Raw genomic sequence first — 16,926 nt, 5'->3', positions numbered from 1 at the left:
TTATTACCTGGATCTGTAAGGCTCAGATCTGTGTTCTCATAACTTAAAAAGCTTCCAGTAGAAATAGTTATTGACAATAATGGCTCATGATAAATCTCTTCTGTTTCAGCCTAAAAATGAAGAGGAACGTTACACCACAATGTAAGAAGTAATAGCTAGAAAAAACCCAAATCAGCGACATTAGTAATGATGAACTCTGAGCTCAGATCAAGTGTAGAAACCTTCATAGTTGTAAAGATCAGTAGTAAAACCTTTTCATCATTGCTCAGAAATCTACACACAGATTCCCTCCCCACCCCCCAATCTCATTCATCAAGTCCTCAGTTATACACGGTCACCTTTAAACACATACACACACACACACACACACACACGCACGCATGCACGTACGCACATACACACCTCCAGACATAAGCCCTTATTGTTCTAAATTACTTTTGCTTCTCAGAACTAGAGAGATCATGCATCAGGTAGACTGGAAGGTCTTCTGATGCTCAGATTTGGCTATTTTCATCATTGATCCACTACAGTAAGAGCAGATCTCAGAGAACACAGACTTCAATATTTTACAACTTCTATAAACTAAAACATGAAACCAAACAGCTCTAACCATGGAGTACACATTAAGACACTACTAACATTATCTGGCTTCACAGCTGGACTCAGATATGTATGTTCTTCCTCCACAGCATAACTTAATACAGCATGATTCTCAGCCACAGTCTCCTTGACCCTGACTGAAATTGGAGGGAGGGGGGAAGAGTTTAGATTATTACAAGTCAAATTCCTAGCACCAGAGGGTATCATTTCTATTTTCTTTCATATTTTGCTTTGTAGAATTGCCTTATCCTAGACCAAAAAAGAAACAAAAACATTCATTTTATTATTCATTAAAATGTCCTAGTCAGCACAATATGCTTTTCCCTGGAAAAACTGTACTTATTACTCTACAAATAGAAAATTACCAGTATGATGGGAAATGCTTTTGCTATTAAGTGAAGCAAGAATATTCTATTAATACAGTATGATCTCAAAGTTGAGAAAAATGCATATAAAAAAAGACCAAAAACCACAATATATAGAAATTATTTTGTCTCACTTAATAATAATTCAGGTATCTGAGTTAATTTTTCCCTTACTCCAAGAGCCAACATTTATGAGAGAAAGCTGGTCAAAGTGTATAGCTATCTGTGGCTCTGAGATAGAATAAAATTAAAACTGTGCCACCAAATATATAAACTAAAAACATGTGTCTCATTATCACCATGACTTTAAGAGATATCACACACATTAGAAGTATGTTTTTTAAATGTTTTTGTAAGAAATGTTTTTTCAAAGATAACCCAGGACACACACATAATGTATCTGTATTTATAAAATAATATCTATATTATGGATAATGAGGCAGAAATAAAAGTAATACTGAATATTATAAGTACAACTTGTTTTTAAACGTTTTTTTTACTATCTTCTTTTTCATTAAAAATATATTATTCTGACCTGATATAACCAATAAACTGTTACTTGGTTTCTTCTATACATGCTAAAATTTTCAGTAAAGAAACTAAGATATGGTGCAATTTTACAGTAGTTATTTTTTTTAGGCAGTTCATTCCAAAAGCTAGTTGGGAGATAAGAAGCTAATCTAGGGTTTATCAATTAATAATCATAACTATACTGTTATCTGTAACAGATACCCTCCCAGGGGGAGGATTTGGGTAGAGTAAGAGGTGAAAAATAAAAATGAGAAAGGAATAAGGTCAGAGTTATTTAAAACGTTGCAGAATTCAGTGGAGAGGTTGCTGAAAGAGAAACAAGTATCACCAGTATGAGATTACTGAAAAGGGGAAGCAGTGTCATGAAAGCAAAGCCTTGAACAGCCATCTTCCTATGATATTGAAGAATTTCCTGCTTTCCTTCAGAAGCAAAGCACCATTTCCTGCCTTCCTACAAAAGCAAAGGGTACAGAGCTTGAATTTAGTGATACCACCTTTATAAAGCTACTAAGAAATCAAGGTGAGGTAATGAGGACCTGAATAAAGAGGAAGGAAGGGAACAGAGAAGTAACAAAGCTGATACCTTCCTTTTAAATACGAGATAATATGAATGTAGGGATGATTATAAGAAAGAGAAAAGCAGCCTGAGAGCTAAGAGCTGACCTGTCCTTGGTGTTCTCCCATTAAACATGAAAATTTCACAAAATACCAATACCTAAAAGGTTATTTTGTGACCATGATGGATCAAGATGGAAATCAGGCTACCAGTACTCATGTCTGATTGTAGACAAAACGATGAGTATTATCACAAAAATGACCAAGCGTCTCCTTATCCTGGCCTGAACTGAGACAGAAAGTTTAATTTTTATATATTTTTAATATGTCAAATATAATTAAGGATAATAATTTTCAAAAAAGATGATTTATTTGAGAGAAAGAGAAAGTGAGAGAGAATTCCAAGCAGATTCTGTGCTAAGCAGGGAGTCCAATGCAGGGCTTGATCCCGTGACCCCAAAATCATGACCTGAGCCCAATCCAAGAGTTGAACGCTTTATTTTTTATATTATTTTTTTAAAAGATTTTATTTATTTATTCATGAGACACACACACACACACACACACACACAGGGAGAGAGAGGTTGAGAGAGAGAGGCAGAGATACAGGCAGAGGGAGAAGCAGGCTCCATGTAGGGAGCCTGACGTGGGACTCGATCCTGGGACTCCAGGATCACGCCCTGGGCTGAAGGCGGTGCTAAACCGCTGAGCCACCTGGGCTGCCCCAAGAGTTGAATGCTTAACTGACTGCACCACCCAGGCACCCAAAGAATGATAATTTATAATAAAAGCAGTATGTACTCATTAGCATTTCAGAAAGCACCAAAAATTAGAAAGAAGGAAAATTCCTTCTTTTCCTGCTATTCATAACCAACCACTTATTGCACTTTGGTGTTTTTCTTGCCTTTTTTGGTAAGAGTAATGGCTGCTTCTTTACCAGTTATAGCTTTCATAAAGTTCATTCCATTATTCCTACCTCCTGGATAATTCCAGTAATGGAACTGCCCCTGTTCCGTTACTCATAAGCAATGCCCCACCTCCTTGAAGCCTCCCCCAAATCACCTAATACAAGCCCAAATCTTCTAATACCTGTACCAAGACACTTCAGAGCTCCCTGTCCCAAGCATTCTACCTCACTGCACCAAGTCAGAACACTCAGCTTTGTTCAACTATAGGTATGTTCCTATCCCCTTTAGCTAGTAGACAATGACAGGTAGAGTAAAAAGGAAATAAAGGTATTCATTGGCTAAATCTAAAAGAAAGTTAACAGTTTTATTTTAAAATGTTGGCTCTCTCTCATCTCTCATTCTATTGAACTATAGTGACAGCTAAAATAAAAAACTCTGGTTAGAAAAGATAACTACTTAAGATACCTTGGAACTAATGCGGCAGTATGAACTAGAACTACGCTTTGTAGGGTAAGCAATATTACACATATAAAAGTTTTACACATGCAGAAATTCAAAGAGATTAAAAAATTAATACTGGTCGTGCTTGGGAGGCAGGATTAAGTGATTTAACATTTTTTCCCTTATAACTCTTTTCCAAATATTTTAAACACAAAGCATGCCATTTAGAATGCCACAGAATATTTTAAACATAATATTTAGTAGTATTAAATATGGACTGTTACAAATAGATTAAATACATAATTTGTAGAGGTTGCCAACTGAAAACCTCATACTCTCCTATATTTCCTACTAGCATTTATTTAGTAAAATAATTTAAAACCAAATTACTAGTCTCTAAATAAATTACTAGTCTTCACTTACCTCATTCTACTATTTGTGTAAAGAAATACATGCTTTTTGTAAAAAACATACAAACAAAACAAAACCCCAAAACAAAAAAACCTATAATACATGAACATATGAACGAGAAAGTGAAATCCAGACTCCAACAAAGGTACTGTACCTTTGGTGATTATCATTCCAGACAATTCTCAATGCATAAAGACAGTTTTACCACCTTCATTTAAAAAGTACAAAGGACTACACAGTATAGATACACTATAATGATTCTATTACCAACCATCACTAGAGTTATTCACCATTTCTTATTACAAATTACACTATAATAAATATCTTTTGTCTACATCTCCTTGCACACAGCAATTCTACTTCCTATTTCTCTCACCTGCTTCATTGGGGTCATCACCACAGATGTTCTCCTGGGCAATTGGGTAAAGACAACCAAATGCATCACAGTCCAGTGGGCTGCCAAATAAACTTTGTTCTCGGCTTATTGAGACCCTTAGGGGGTCCCTGTCTTGATAAAAATCTGGTTTACCTGGGAGAAAGAAAATATGGACTCATTAGATTTTCACTTATGTTTCTAGAGTTAGTTCAAATGAAAATAGCAATTTAGATCACAGGTAAAAATCTATGTAGCAAGAAAAATAATAACCACTTATCTTTCACTCAGGCCTTTAAATTATTTCATTTTGATTTTACTAACTTTTTAATGATAGTCCCACTTCCAACACCAAATAATACTTCAGTATTGACCAAGCACAGGAAAAAAATGCCTGGAGAATTCACTAACCATTAATAGTACTGTAAGGTATAATGTGTTCACACAATAAAGTAAAAAATAGCCAGAGCTAATCTGTGGTATAAGAAATCAAGATAGAGGTTTATCCTGAGAGAATGGAGAGACAGGAATTAGGAGGACATGTATGTGGAGTTCTCTAAGGTTTTAGTTCTTGACCCGAGTGGTGGCAACATGGGGATGGCTATTATAGTGGTAATCACTGAAATATAACACTTAGGATACCAGGTATTACATAAGGAAAGTGTGCAACAGGGAATTGAAAACAGGGAGAATGTTTAGAAATATGTACGTGGAACACATCCATCCCATCTCCAAAGGTCCCTGTCCCTCAACATCATCCCTACAGGATACTAAAGGTTTATTTATTCTCTGGAGAAATGGAACCTAATACACTCTGAAAATAGGGGCCTTGGAACTGAAAGGAAGCAAGGGTGGGAGGAAGTGAAAATGCCAGAAGGAAATCAAGGGTTCTCAAGTCTGCACCTCAACATAGCAACAGCCAGACTTGGATCAAGCTTGTGAGGATCTTCTCTTAAAGAAACTAAACTGTGAACAGACTCCAGGAAAAGAATCCCAGATACTAAATGGAGGGTACCCAATGAGAAACCCCCTTTCCTAATGAAATTCAGCAGGAAACAGGTCCCGCCCCTTACAGAATTTCTAATTCGCCTTTAGCATCCCACTCAAATATGCAAGACATTAGAGAAATGCTCCTTAAAAATGGGAAACAAAAAAGGAACAAAAGAATTCAGACAAATGGAGAAATATAGGAACCCAAACAAAATACTATATATATTCAGGGTAGGTAATATGTTGTATTTGTGAGACAACAGCAGGATGCTATGAAAAAGAAAAAAAAAAAATCCCCAAACAGGAAAAGAGTAAGCTTTTAGAAAACACAATTTGATAGTCAAATTGAAAATGCGTAAGTTAGAAAAAAATTGAGGAAATTCTTCCAGAATAAAAACCAAAAACAAAAGAAACTAGAGAAGAAAATCGGAGGATCAATATAGATCCGTGTCTTTTTTTTTTTTTTTTAAGATTTTATTTATTTTTTTAAATATTTTTTTCTTTATTTATTTATGATAGTCACAGAGAGAGAGAGAGAGGCAGAGACATAGGCAGAGGGAGAAGCAGGCTCCATGCACCGGGAGCCCGACGTGGGATTCGATCCCGGGTCTCCAGGATCGCGCCCTGGGCCAAAGGCAGGCGCCAAACCGCTGCGCCACCCAGGGATCCCTAAGATTTTATTTATTTGAGAGAGAGAGAGGAGAGAAAATGAGCAGGGGGAGGGGGAGAGGGAGAACAAGAAGCAGACTCCCCACTGAGCAGGGAGCCCAACAGGGAGCTCCACCCCAGCACCCTGGGATCATGACCTGAGCTGAAGGCAGATGCTTTAACTGACTGGGCCACCAGGCTCCACCTAGCCACAGATCAGTGCCTTTCAACATGGCTTTATCATCAGCTGCCTAAGGAGTCTGTAGCCATTATTTTTGGTCTAAATGCCTCCTACCTCTATGAAATTTTAATAACCACAGATATACTGTTTATCTTTTTATGTATACCTGTGCTTTAATATATAAAGAAAGACTTTTTCACCGCCCCAAGAACTGACATAGGTCCCCCAATTTTAACAGGAAGATGTTTCAGAGAAACTGGTGTGATCTCACCTTCTATTAGAGGTATGTGATAGAAGTATTAGTGTGAGAAAACATCCAACAGAAACTTTAAGCTAATAAAAAAAGGAGAGAATTTACTATAGAAAAGAAGTTTTACAAAACAGAAAGAGTATTATAGTACACTAATTTTTTTTAGCAGTGAAAAATAATTACACATTAGCATGAGGGTAATTTAACTTGATTTTTAAAAACTCATTGCCAAGCACTACGGTAAATATACGAAACACATAAAAGACTGAAAAGTGGCTGGTAAGGTTCAGGGGTAATGGGTGGGAAGGGGCAGGAATAACCTTTTAGCACTGTTTGTCTTTTAAAACTACTTGCCTGTAATATTTTGACTAAAAGTTTTACCCAACGTGTGATAAGGGCTAGGATAAAAGCTCCAAAGGCTCATGAGAGGGACACTTGATCATTCAGGCCACGTTCACCAGAAAAGGGACACTGAACCTCACTCTTAAGATCATGAAAGGCCTGGAAGGTGAAGCTGGAGACTGAGACTTAATGCAGACTTATTCCTCAAATCAAAGAGAAGACCAATGAAGAGTCTCAAACAGGGAGATGCAAGGGAGATTAGGGAGATTACTCCGAATGTACCATGGAGAAAGGAGAGTACAGCTAGACTAGAAGCAGGAAGACTTGGGAAGCTATAGTAGCCACTCGAGAGAGAAATGATAGCCTGCATTAATGAGTAGGAGTGGCAACAAGCAGACAGATGACAGAACTGAACAAGGAGAACTAAGAATTGGTGATTTTTATGGGGTGTCAGAGAGAGAAAGACAAGGGGAATGTTAAGATTTACATGTAATTGCTTGTCCCTGAAAAAAGGCTCAAGGATAAAGTGGTGAGCGAATATATAGCTTTTCCTTTTAGACAAGATGACATTTTTGCAATCTCAAACATGATTCGATAAATCATAGGAATCAATGCTGAGAATTTCCCAACGCATATTCTAAAGCAGGGAAAAGGACTAATTCCCATACAGCTGTGGTTTGCCAAAAAATGCAAAATAGGAGAAAAGCTATCAAAGCTGAGTAATAAATAAAATTATTATAACCTCCATAAGATAAGAAAGGGGACTGATTCTTAAGAGTTACTCTGAATCTACCTTTCTTAATTTTTTCAGTCAGAAACAAAGGCACAATATTTTATGGCGTAAGACCAAAGCAGCTGTTAATAATACACTTCTAGATACCTTTCTAGTGACAAAACTAATTCTCCCCCTTAAAAAAATTTGCTTTGGGGCAGCCCAGGTGGCTCAATGGTTTAGCGCCGCCTTCAGCCCAGGGCCTGATCCTGGAGACCTGGGATCAAGTCCCACGTCGGGCTCCTGCATGGATCCTGCTTCTCCCCCTGCCTGTGTCTCTGCCTATCTCTCTCTCTCTCTCTTTGTATCTCTCATGAATAAATACATAAAATCTTTAAAAAAATTGCTTTGATAAATTTGATGAGTTATTTACTTGAGTCTGAAACCTAAAAATAATTATGAAATTCAAATGGAGATATTTACTAAAGATCGCAGGGAAGAATTTTCCTAGATAACTACATTCAGGGAGAAGTACAGAGAAGAAATATTCCTGCTTATAACTATCCTTAAAGCATAATCATCCTATAAAAGATACAAGAGCAGTGAAGGTATTCAAGTTGAAAAGCAGGAAAGAAAATACAAAGTTCCTCCTAAAGAAACAGGTTTATTTATAAATATTTTATTTATTAGAGAGAGAGAGAGAGAGAGAGAGCATGTGAACATGATTGGGGAGGGCAGATAGGCGGCCTACAGAGAGTGTAGGAGAAGCAGGCTCCTTGCTGAGCAGAAAGCCTGACCTGGGGCTGGATCCTGGGACTCCAGGCAGATGCTTAACCTACTGAGCCACCCAGGTGCCCCAAGAAACAGGTTTAGGAGGCAGATATGAAAGGAAGTAGAGGGAAGCAAAAGTGTCAGAAGCAGAGGATACTGAAGAACTTTTGTCTACAGGAAACAGGTTTTCACCATCTACGAGAAACTAGTTACCTAATGTCACATTTAAGTCCAAAGTTTAAATACTATTCATGTAAACCATTTTTTTCTTTCCTGAATACTCACAGCCTGTTTCTTCAAGACAAAAAAATTAACATCGTGAAAAAATTTTATCAAACCATATATTACCTAGTACAGAAGTTCTGCCACTTGCTGGTGATTCTACCTCTGGTATAGCACTAAGTTCATGTTGGTTCAAGTCCAATCCACATTTAACTTTTGCTACAGGGGGCTTTGAGGATCTCCTGCCCAGTTGCTTGTCCAGAAGCTCGCCTATCAAGTCAGTGACAAAGTCAGGCATAGTACAAATCTGTTAACATACTACAAACTTTTCCTCAGGCAGCAAGTTGAGGGAGGCGAAAGCAAAAAAATAATCAGGATAGTTACAATAGTATGCAATTATCTTACCACTCTGCTTGGTATCACTCTCTCCTGAAAGCAGCTGATTATCACCAGAGTTGCTCCTACTTGCAGGACTAATGCTTCCCTGATCACCTTCTGCTAGGTCTTGGAGTTGAGGAAGCCACTCTCTGAGCTTCTGAGTTTCTGTGTCATTTTCGGCTTTGGGCTTACTTATCTGAAAAAGTGGACAATTAAGGGTGGGGATGGCATAGGACAAGGATCATGTGAAGAATTCATTAGATGTGTATTGCTCTTCTTAAATTAGAACCTCAACCAAATAAACAGTTCCATCAATCACACTATTACAACTTTAGAGATTAAAAAATGAGAAATGCTTCTAATACTGAAAGTGATACTTCCATTGAAAAGTATAGGGATCCCTGGGTGGCGCAGCGGTTTGGCGCCTGCCTTTGGCCCAGGGCGCGATCCTGGGGACCTGGGATCGAATCCCACATCGGGCTCCCGGTGCATGGAGCCTGCTTCTCCCTCTGCCTGTGTCTCTGCCCCTCTCTCTCTCTCTCTCTGTGTGACTATCACAAATAAATAAAAATTAAATAAATAAACAAAAATAAAACATTAAAAAAAAAAAAAAGAAAAGTATAACCTTTCACAGGGATTGAACTTGAAAACTTAGCCTCCACTGTATCTTTCAGTAAGACATTACACTTGTCTAAAAAGTAATGAAGAAAAAAAAAAAAAGACATTACACTTGGGTACACCCCGTTTCCCCCCGCTTTTCTTTCCCCATTACTTTTCCATAAAAAGACCAGGAAATCCCTAGAACTTAAGTTCTCTGAGTTCAACTCAAGCTTCTCTTGAAAGCCAAAGGATTTACAGAATTTTATTTAGGCTAAATCTGAGATTTAGGAAGTGGGCCTTTTAAAATAAAATGGACACATTCATATTCAGAATATATGCCTCTCCCCTACAATGAAACCATGAATGTCAATGTGACCGAGCCAGAGTCTTCTTATCAATTCAGTAACAAACAGCAGGTCTAACTGCCCATCAGTCTAAAATCATGCCAGTTGTTCAGAAAAGGTGGGTGATACTGTTACTTAAGGAAAAAGATGGGACTAATTTTGATTCAAATACAAACGTCAAGCAAGTGGTAACAGAAAGCACAAGATGTGCTATTTGCATAAAAGAAATTCTGCTAACTAGTCATTTTGCAATTTCATTTTACGGTATGGTAAGCTCACAACCCCTTATAATAAAACTTCAAATGATAATCTATGTGGTTTTTTTTAAGATTTTATTTATTTATTCGACGGGGGGTGGGGGGGGGGAGAGAGTATGCACAAGCAGGCTACCCTGCTGAGCAGAGAGCCGATTTTGGGGCTCGACCCCAGGTCCCTGGGATCATGACTTGAGCCGAAGGAAGACACTTCATGGACTGAGCCACCCAGGTGCCTTGATAATCTACGTTTTCGATGGTGTTTGCATTTGGCTATGTCAAACTACTGCTCAAAATCAGTTGAGCTTCAAGCAAGTATTAACCTTATAAACACAAGGTAAGGCAGACCAATTTTTATATTTTAATTTACATTGTTTAAGGTAGAAAATTAAAGCAGTTAAGGTCAAACCACTTAGTCTCAATATTAAAAAAACAAACATCTAGTTTGTCTGAGTCATGTTATCTCCATTATTTAATTCCTAGGTATTTAAATTTAACACATACCTGACTGGATTTAAAGAACTCTTTCAAAGTCTGTTGATGTTTCTGTATCTGCTGCTGTAGTGCTGCTTGTCTCTGTACAAGCAATTCTTCTTGGGCTTTCTGGCTATACTGCAGAACTTTCTTCTGTAGATCCAACTGCTTCTGAAGTTCTATATTATCTTGCTGAGTTAAGACAGGTTGTGAAAGACACAGGAGTCTATCTTGAAATTTGGGGATCCCAGAATTGCTTGAAGGAGCTGCATGTTCACTCTTAGATGAATACAATTCACAATTGTTTTTAGATTTAACTTCAGCAAAAGGCAGTGGAATAAATGAATGGTCTCTTTCCATGGGTAAAAACAAAGAGGGAATAGCATGCTCAGAAGATTCACTTTCAGTCAACTGTGTTTGTCTGTCTGACAGTTCTTCCCCACTCTTCTCATTAGACTGTATCACTTCCCTCTGCAAATCCAATTGTGCTGTCAAAATATCTTGCTGAGGCAGAACAGTCTGTGATAAACTCGAAAGTCTATCCTGGGATATTGGGGTCTCAGGATGACTCGAGGGAACAGTATTGTTACTTCTGGCTGTAAGAGGCTTTTGGATTCTTTCAGAGTCAGCAACAGGCAGTGCTACCTGGGATAATGATGAAGAGCCAGTCGGCGCAGATGATACCCTTTTCTCCAATTGACTTAGTCTTTGCATAATTAATTCTTCTTGGACTTCCTGTCTAGATCGAATAGTTTTCCTCTGTATCTCTAACTGCTGTTGAAGTACCTTCAAATCATCATGGTGAGGTTGGATAAAATGCTCAGAAGGTAACTCTTCCTCAAATTTATATTGGCTGGGCAAAACCAATTCTTTTTGGGTATTCTTGCCACACGGAAGGGCATTTCCTTTTGGATCCAAGTGTTCTTGTTGGAGTGCAATCAGGTAATCTCTTTGAGGTAAAACAGGCTGTGATAAACCTCTATCAGTTAATCTTGGTATCTCAGAATGTCTTGAGGAAGCTGTATTATCACTCTTAGTTGAACAAGGTTCTTGGATTCTTCCAGATTCACTAAGACGTAATGAAGCAAATGAATGCTGTACAACTGAGGGTAGGAAGGAAGAGGTGCCAACCTGCTCAGGAGATATTCCTTCCTTCCGTTTGTGCAAAAGTAATTCCTCCTGAGCTTCCTGTCTAGATTGAATGATAGCTTCTCTCTGTGTAGCTAATCTTTCTCCAAGCGCCTTCAAATTGTCTTGTTGAGGCTGGATAAGTTGGGATAACCTCAAAAGCCTATCCTGCAACTGTGGGATCTGAAGATGGCTTTTACTATCACTCTCTGTTGAAAGAGGTTCCTGTGTTGTACCAGACTCAGCAGAAGGGAACGAAGTAAATGAAGGCTGTCCTAACTGGGGTCCGAATGAGGAGTCAGTTTGTTCCGAAGATATATTTCCTTGGGTGTTCTGGCTAAAATGAAGTGCCGCCTTCACTCTGTCTGGCCATTCTTGGTGTCCCTCCAAGCTATCTTGTAGAGGTCGAGTATGTGGTGAATATCCCAGAAGTCTTTCCTGAAATCTCAGGATCTTTAAATGGCTTAAGGGGACTGTACCATCACTATTGACTGACATAAATTCCTGGCATCTTTCAGACTCAGCTACCTGGGACAGGGATAAAGAGGTGCCAGTCTGTTCAGGAGAAATTATTTTTTCTAATTCATGTTGTTGTTTGTGTACAAATTCCTGAGTTTCTTGTTCACCAAGCATTACCCTCTGCATGTGTGACTGTTCTTGAAGTGTCAAATTTTCTTGCTGTGGCAGGTTATGCTGTGGAAAACTATGAGAAACATTCTGAAATGCCGGGGTTACTGGATGACTGGAGGGAGTAACACTCTCCTTTTCAGATAAATAAAAGTTCTGAATTCTTCTAGGCTCAGTTTTAGCAGGAGTTTGTGAAGCAACTAAACGCTGAGCAACCACTGGTGAAAATAACAAACTCCTCTGTCCAGACTTACCGTTTCCCAAATCCCTTTGTCTATGCAAAAGCAATTCTGTCTTGGGTTCATGCCTAGCCTGAAGAGCATCCCTCTGTGTAGTCAGCTGTTCTTGGAGCAACTTCAAACTATCATGCAAAGGTAGGAAGTGCTGTAGGAAACTCAAAGACCCATCCTGAGATTTTTGGTTTTCAGACTGGCTTGAGAGAAGTCCCTTCTCACTCTCGGATGAATACTGCTCCTGGATCTTTCCAGAATGAGTGCCAGCAGAAGGTAGTGAAGTAAATAGGTGCTGAGCTACCTGAGAAGGGAGAGAAGGGGGTTCAGTCTGTCCAGACCCTATTCTTCTACCCAGTTCACTCTGTTTATGTACATGTAATACTTCCTGGGCTTCTCGCCTAGCCTGAAGGCTATCTCTCTGAGTATTTAACTGTCCTTGGAGAAATGTAAAATTATCTTGCTGTGATAAGACCGGCTGTGAAAAACTCAAAAGCCTATCTGGAAGTTGTGGGACCCCAAGATGGCCTGCGGGAACTGCAGTATCACCCCAGGTTGGAGAAGATGCCTGGATTCTCCCTGATTCAGCTCTGGCAGAAGGTAGTGTAGCAAATGAATCCAGAGATCTTACTGGAAGGGATATAGAGAGGCCAGTCTGTCCTTCCAGTTCTTTCTGTTTGTACAAAAGCAATTGTTCCTGGGCTTCCAGTCTTGACTGAAGAACTTCCTTTTGTAGGTCTAACTGTTCTTGGAGAGCCTTCAAATTACCCTGCTGGGCTATAATACTCTCTGAAGATGGCAAGGATTTATCCTGCATTTGGCTGAATACAGAATGACTTATAGAAACGGTACTTTGCTTAGGCTGTTCCTGTGATTCCAAAGACTGCTTGGCTAAAACATCTGAAGTGATTAATGTGTCTGTTGTTGTTTCTGCCTGTCTTTGTGGAAAGAGACTCTGTCTTGGAACCTGAAAATAATCTGGTTCTAATTCGGAGATCTGTGAGGATGGTATAGGTTGATATTTATTAGGACTCAACTTGGGTCTCTGATCTTGATCCCAATGCTCTGATGTAACAGTGGGTCTTTCAGGTTTCCGTGGTAATACTGATATAAGAGAATCAGTTATTGATGAAGTAGCTAACACAGATGGGTACTTTCCTTTTAACATGGTCTGATATTCGAGTAATCGTTTCCTGGCTGTTTCAACAGATTGTCTATGAAACCTACCAAAAACAAACATAAAAAAAAAAAACCATTATTCTTTCTTGATGGAAAAAATGCCCTATATTCTCAAGTGTCTATGCATTAAAATTAACAAACAGCAATTTAGGATTGGCCATTATCATGATGCAAAAGGAACAACATTCATAGTGATTTCTGGAAGATGCAGTCACACTCTGTATCACATATAAATTATATCCTAGCAATTACCTGTTTTGTTGTAAAAGCTGATGTTGATAGTTACGAATCATCTGCCTATGATTCTCTTCATCGGAATTTATAGTGCATGGTCCTGGAGCAATACCAACCTAAAAGACAAAGCTACTAATTAAAAGGCAAATCCAGAAACAAGTACTAAAGTATTTTGTGCAAACTGAAGTTCTATAATTATAAACTTTTGTATAGCTTTATTTTTTTTTTACAAGAAAGACTGGTACATCCATTATTCAGAAATGAAGTGATCAGGCAGCCCTGGTGGCTCAGCGGTTTAGTGCCGCCTTCAGCCCGGGGCATGATCCTGGAGACCTGGGACCCTCCAGAAACTGAAAGATGAAAGCCATTAGATTTGTATAAGCTTATAAGGTATATACATATACCTATGTCTATCTATACAGATACACACAGTGTTACAGTGTATCTATACAGATACACACATACACACATACAGAAAAAAATTACCAAAGAAAAATTAGAAATACATTTTACTTTCCTGAATGCTATGACTGCTCATATGTTCGTATCCCCCGACAATCTATGTAGGAATGAGATTTCCTGTATCCTACCCCAGTCTGTTGCATTCTCCTTTTTTCTTCTTCCAGCTGAGCCCTGAAGCGATCAGTTTCTAATCGTAACTTCTGTTGTTCAATCTGTTCAAGTAACTCCAACTGCTTTTGCTTCTGCTCTTCTATTTCCATTATCTAAGTAAAAAAAGTACTACCACTCTATTATCAATAAACTCATACAAAGAAAAGTTTTTATGTATAACATTGAAAAGAAACAGATCTCCTCACCAAGAATGCCAGTTATCTGAGAAGGAGGTAGTAATGTTTTATGTTATTGCCACTACCAGAGGGAGGAAGAGGGTGAGATGGGAAAAGGGGAAAGGGGGAAAAGGGGAAAGGAGAGAAAGGGAAGGAGAAAACAAACACTGCTTCTTGTGAGAGCACAGAGAAAGCTTGCTCAGCACTGAAGACTCCCACCTCCAGAGAAGCAGCAGATGATGCTCAGCCAAATCCTATGCTCTCATCTTTAATTTTACAGAGTTCTCAGTAAGAAAAATTGACTGAATAAATTAAACTCTCAAGGCCTTACAAATATTTTGACTTCTTAGGAATACCCATCAAGAGGTGTGGTTATCTAGAGGCCAAATAATACATGAGCAACATTCTGCATCTTCTGTCAGGTGTGAAACTGACGGGAAGACAATGGCACAGGGATGACACATAAACTCTAGTATTACACACACACACACACACACAGAGATCCAACCAAGTATTAGAATATGTCAGAAGAGCTCCAAGTTTCGTGAGGACAGGATTGAGTCTGACTGGTTACGTGCTAAATCCAGCACCTAGTACAATCCCTGGAACATACATAACAACACATAAATATTTACTGAGTAAGTAGACCAAAGAATGTATAGAAGTTTTATTAAGAGGAACACTTCTACAAGAGATAATGAAGAACGATCTTGTTTTTAAAATAAAAAAATGTCTCAATCTGGTATTTTACCTATTTCTAATCAAGCAAGAGTGGCTACAGCTGAGTTCTTGTCTGCAACTTCCTTACTTTGCCTTACTCATAGGAGCCACTGAACTTAGACCATTTACAGTTCTGTATTATCTCTAGAACTACAATGTTAATAGTCAATAGCTGCATGTGACTATTAAAACTCAAATGAGGGATCCCTGGGTGGCGCAGCGGTTTGGCGCCTGCCTTTGGCCTAGGGCACGATCCTGGAGACCCAGGATCGATTCCCACGTCGGGCTCCCGGTGCATGGAGCCTGCTTCTCTCTGCCTCTCTTTCTCTCTCTGTGACTATCATAAATAAATAAAAATTAAAAAATAAAAAAATAAATAAAAAATAAAAAAATAAAACTCAAATGAATTAAAATTAAATAAAACTGAAAACTCAGTCACTCAGTTGCACTAGTCATATTTCAAGTATTCAATAGCCCATGCAGCTAGCAGTTACCATACTGGACATAAATATGGAACATTTCCATAACCAGTGAAAGCTCTATTGGATAATACTACTTTAGAATACAGATTAGAAAACAACTTATCTGAGAAGAAATACTGGTCTATAGAATTCTTACTCCCGAGCTGTTTTTTCATAAAAACTAGGACTATAAATCGACTGGCTTAGTAGCAATTAACCTCTTTCAAGGTAATCTGTGTTAAAAAAAAAAAAAAAAAAGTCTGGTATTAAAGCAGACCATAAAAAAAAAAAAAAAAAAAAAAAAAAAAAAAAAAAGCAGACCATAATTACAGTTAAGAAGGCTGAATCAACAATTTTTCTTCTGAAATAATATTTAAAAAAAAAAAAAAAGCTTTTGAGTTTATAAAGTCTAGCTGATTTCACCAAATATTTATAGAGCCCTTAGTATGTATAAAGCATTGCACCAGAACCTACGTAAACAGAATTTTCGAAAAGACCGTCTGTCTTTAACAAAAAGTATATACAAATACAAATACAAAACAAAATGCAGTAAGGATCAAATGAATAGTGTAAGCAAAGATGAAGTATTCTCTATCAGCTGAATGCATAAGACAAGACAGAATAAGTAGTACCAAAAGTAGCCAGACAGTAAGACAAATTTCACTGATCAAACAAAATTATAGAACCTAGAAGAAAGAAATCTCTAAAAATAAGAATTTCAGATTACCTGTTTCTGCCTTGCTGCCATTCTAATTCTGACTGCTTCTTCTTGAGGATGAAGTAGAATTGAACTCTGAGCTACAGCTGGGATAGGCTGAACTTCCTTTATTTCTAAGAGAATTCCCAAATCAAAAATTAAATAATTTAGAATTCTGACACTGCCATAATTCTCTTTACTCATTTATCACAAATGTAATTTTATTAGGAAAAAAATGTTAAGGTAAGCAAGCTTAATTTAAAAATGTGATAAAAAGAAATACCTTGTTCCCTTTCAGAGTCTGTATCCAATGAAAGTGGTTTCTCTTCACTAGTAAGTGGTCCAGAATCAACTGTTAAAGTATCACTTTCAGCAACTGTAATGGATACATTATTACAAACATATTATCACTGTAACCTTAAATGTGAACAAAGCAACAAAAACCTGCATTCAGATTAACAATTCAATTTTGGTCCATCTGTCACATTTAGTTAAGATCCAGTCATGTAGTT

At 38.0% G+C, this 16,926-nt stretch overlaps 1 protein-coding gene and 2 non-coding genes across 8 annotated transcripts in view; all 3 read right to left on the bottom strand.

Moving 5' to 3' along the window:
• CEP295 (centrosomal protein 295) overlaps positions 1–16,926 on the bottom strand; it is a 53,152-nt gene that overhangs the window by 6,525 nt on the left and 29,701 nt on the right. For all 6 annotated transcript variants that reach the window (XR_012015861.1, XM_072795006.1, XM_072795008.1 and 3 more), the window contains 10 exons: positions 16,698–16,790; positions 16,445–16,548; positions 14,339–14,473; positions 13,767–13,864; positions 10,381–13,558; positions 8,706–8,874; positions 8,427–8,570; positions 4,188–4,340; positions 640–737; positions 8–110 (listed from right to left, as the gene is read on the bottom strand). Coding sequence is in view for 5 of the 6 variants with exons in the window: in XM_072795006.1 (XP_072651107.1) it covers positions 8–110; positions 640–737; positions 4,188–4,340; positions 8,427–8,570; positions 8,706–8,874; positions 10,381–13,558; positions 13,767–13,864; positions 14,339–14,473; positions 16,445–16,548; positions 16,698–16,790 (4,275 nt within the window). In the remaining variant the exon portion in view is untranslated. The remainder of the gene's footprint in view (positions 1–7; positions 111–639; positions 738–4,187; positions 4,341–8,426; positions 8,571–8,705; positions 8,875–10,380; positions 13,559–13,766; positions 13,865–14,338; positions 14,474–16,444; positions 16,549–16,697; positions 16,791–16,926) is intronic.
• Positions 198–267, bottom strand: LOC140615640 (small nucleolar RNA U2-30). The gene has a single exon (XR_012016135.1). It is a non-coding gene; the product is annotated as a small nucleolar RNA U2-30 (small nucleolar RNA).
• LOC140615641 (small nucleolar RNA U2-19) lies at positions 443–522 on the bottom strand. Its single transcript, XR_012016136.1, has one exon. It is a non-coding gene; the product is annotated as a small nucleolar RNA U2-19 (small nucleolar RNA).

This window comes from Canis lupus, chromosome 23 (assembly GCF_048164855.1).
Source record: "Canis lupus baileyi chromosome 23, mCanLup2.hap1, whole genome shotgun sequence".
Taxonomy (NCBI): Eukaryota; Metazoa; Chordata; class Mammalia; order Carnivora; family Canidae; genus Canis; species Canis lupus.
This window is presented reverse-complemented; position numbering and strand designations above follow the sequence as displayed.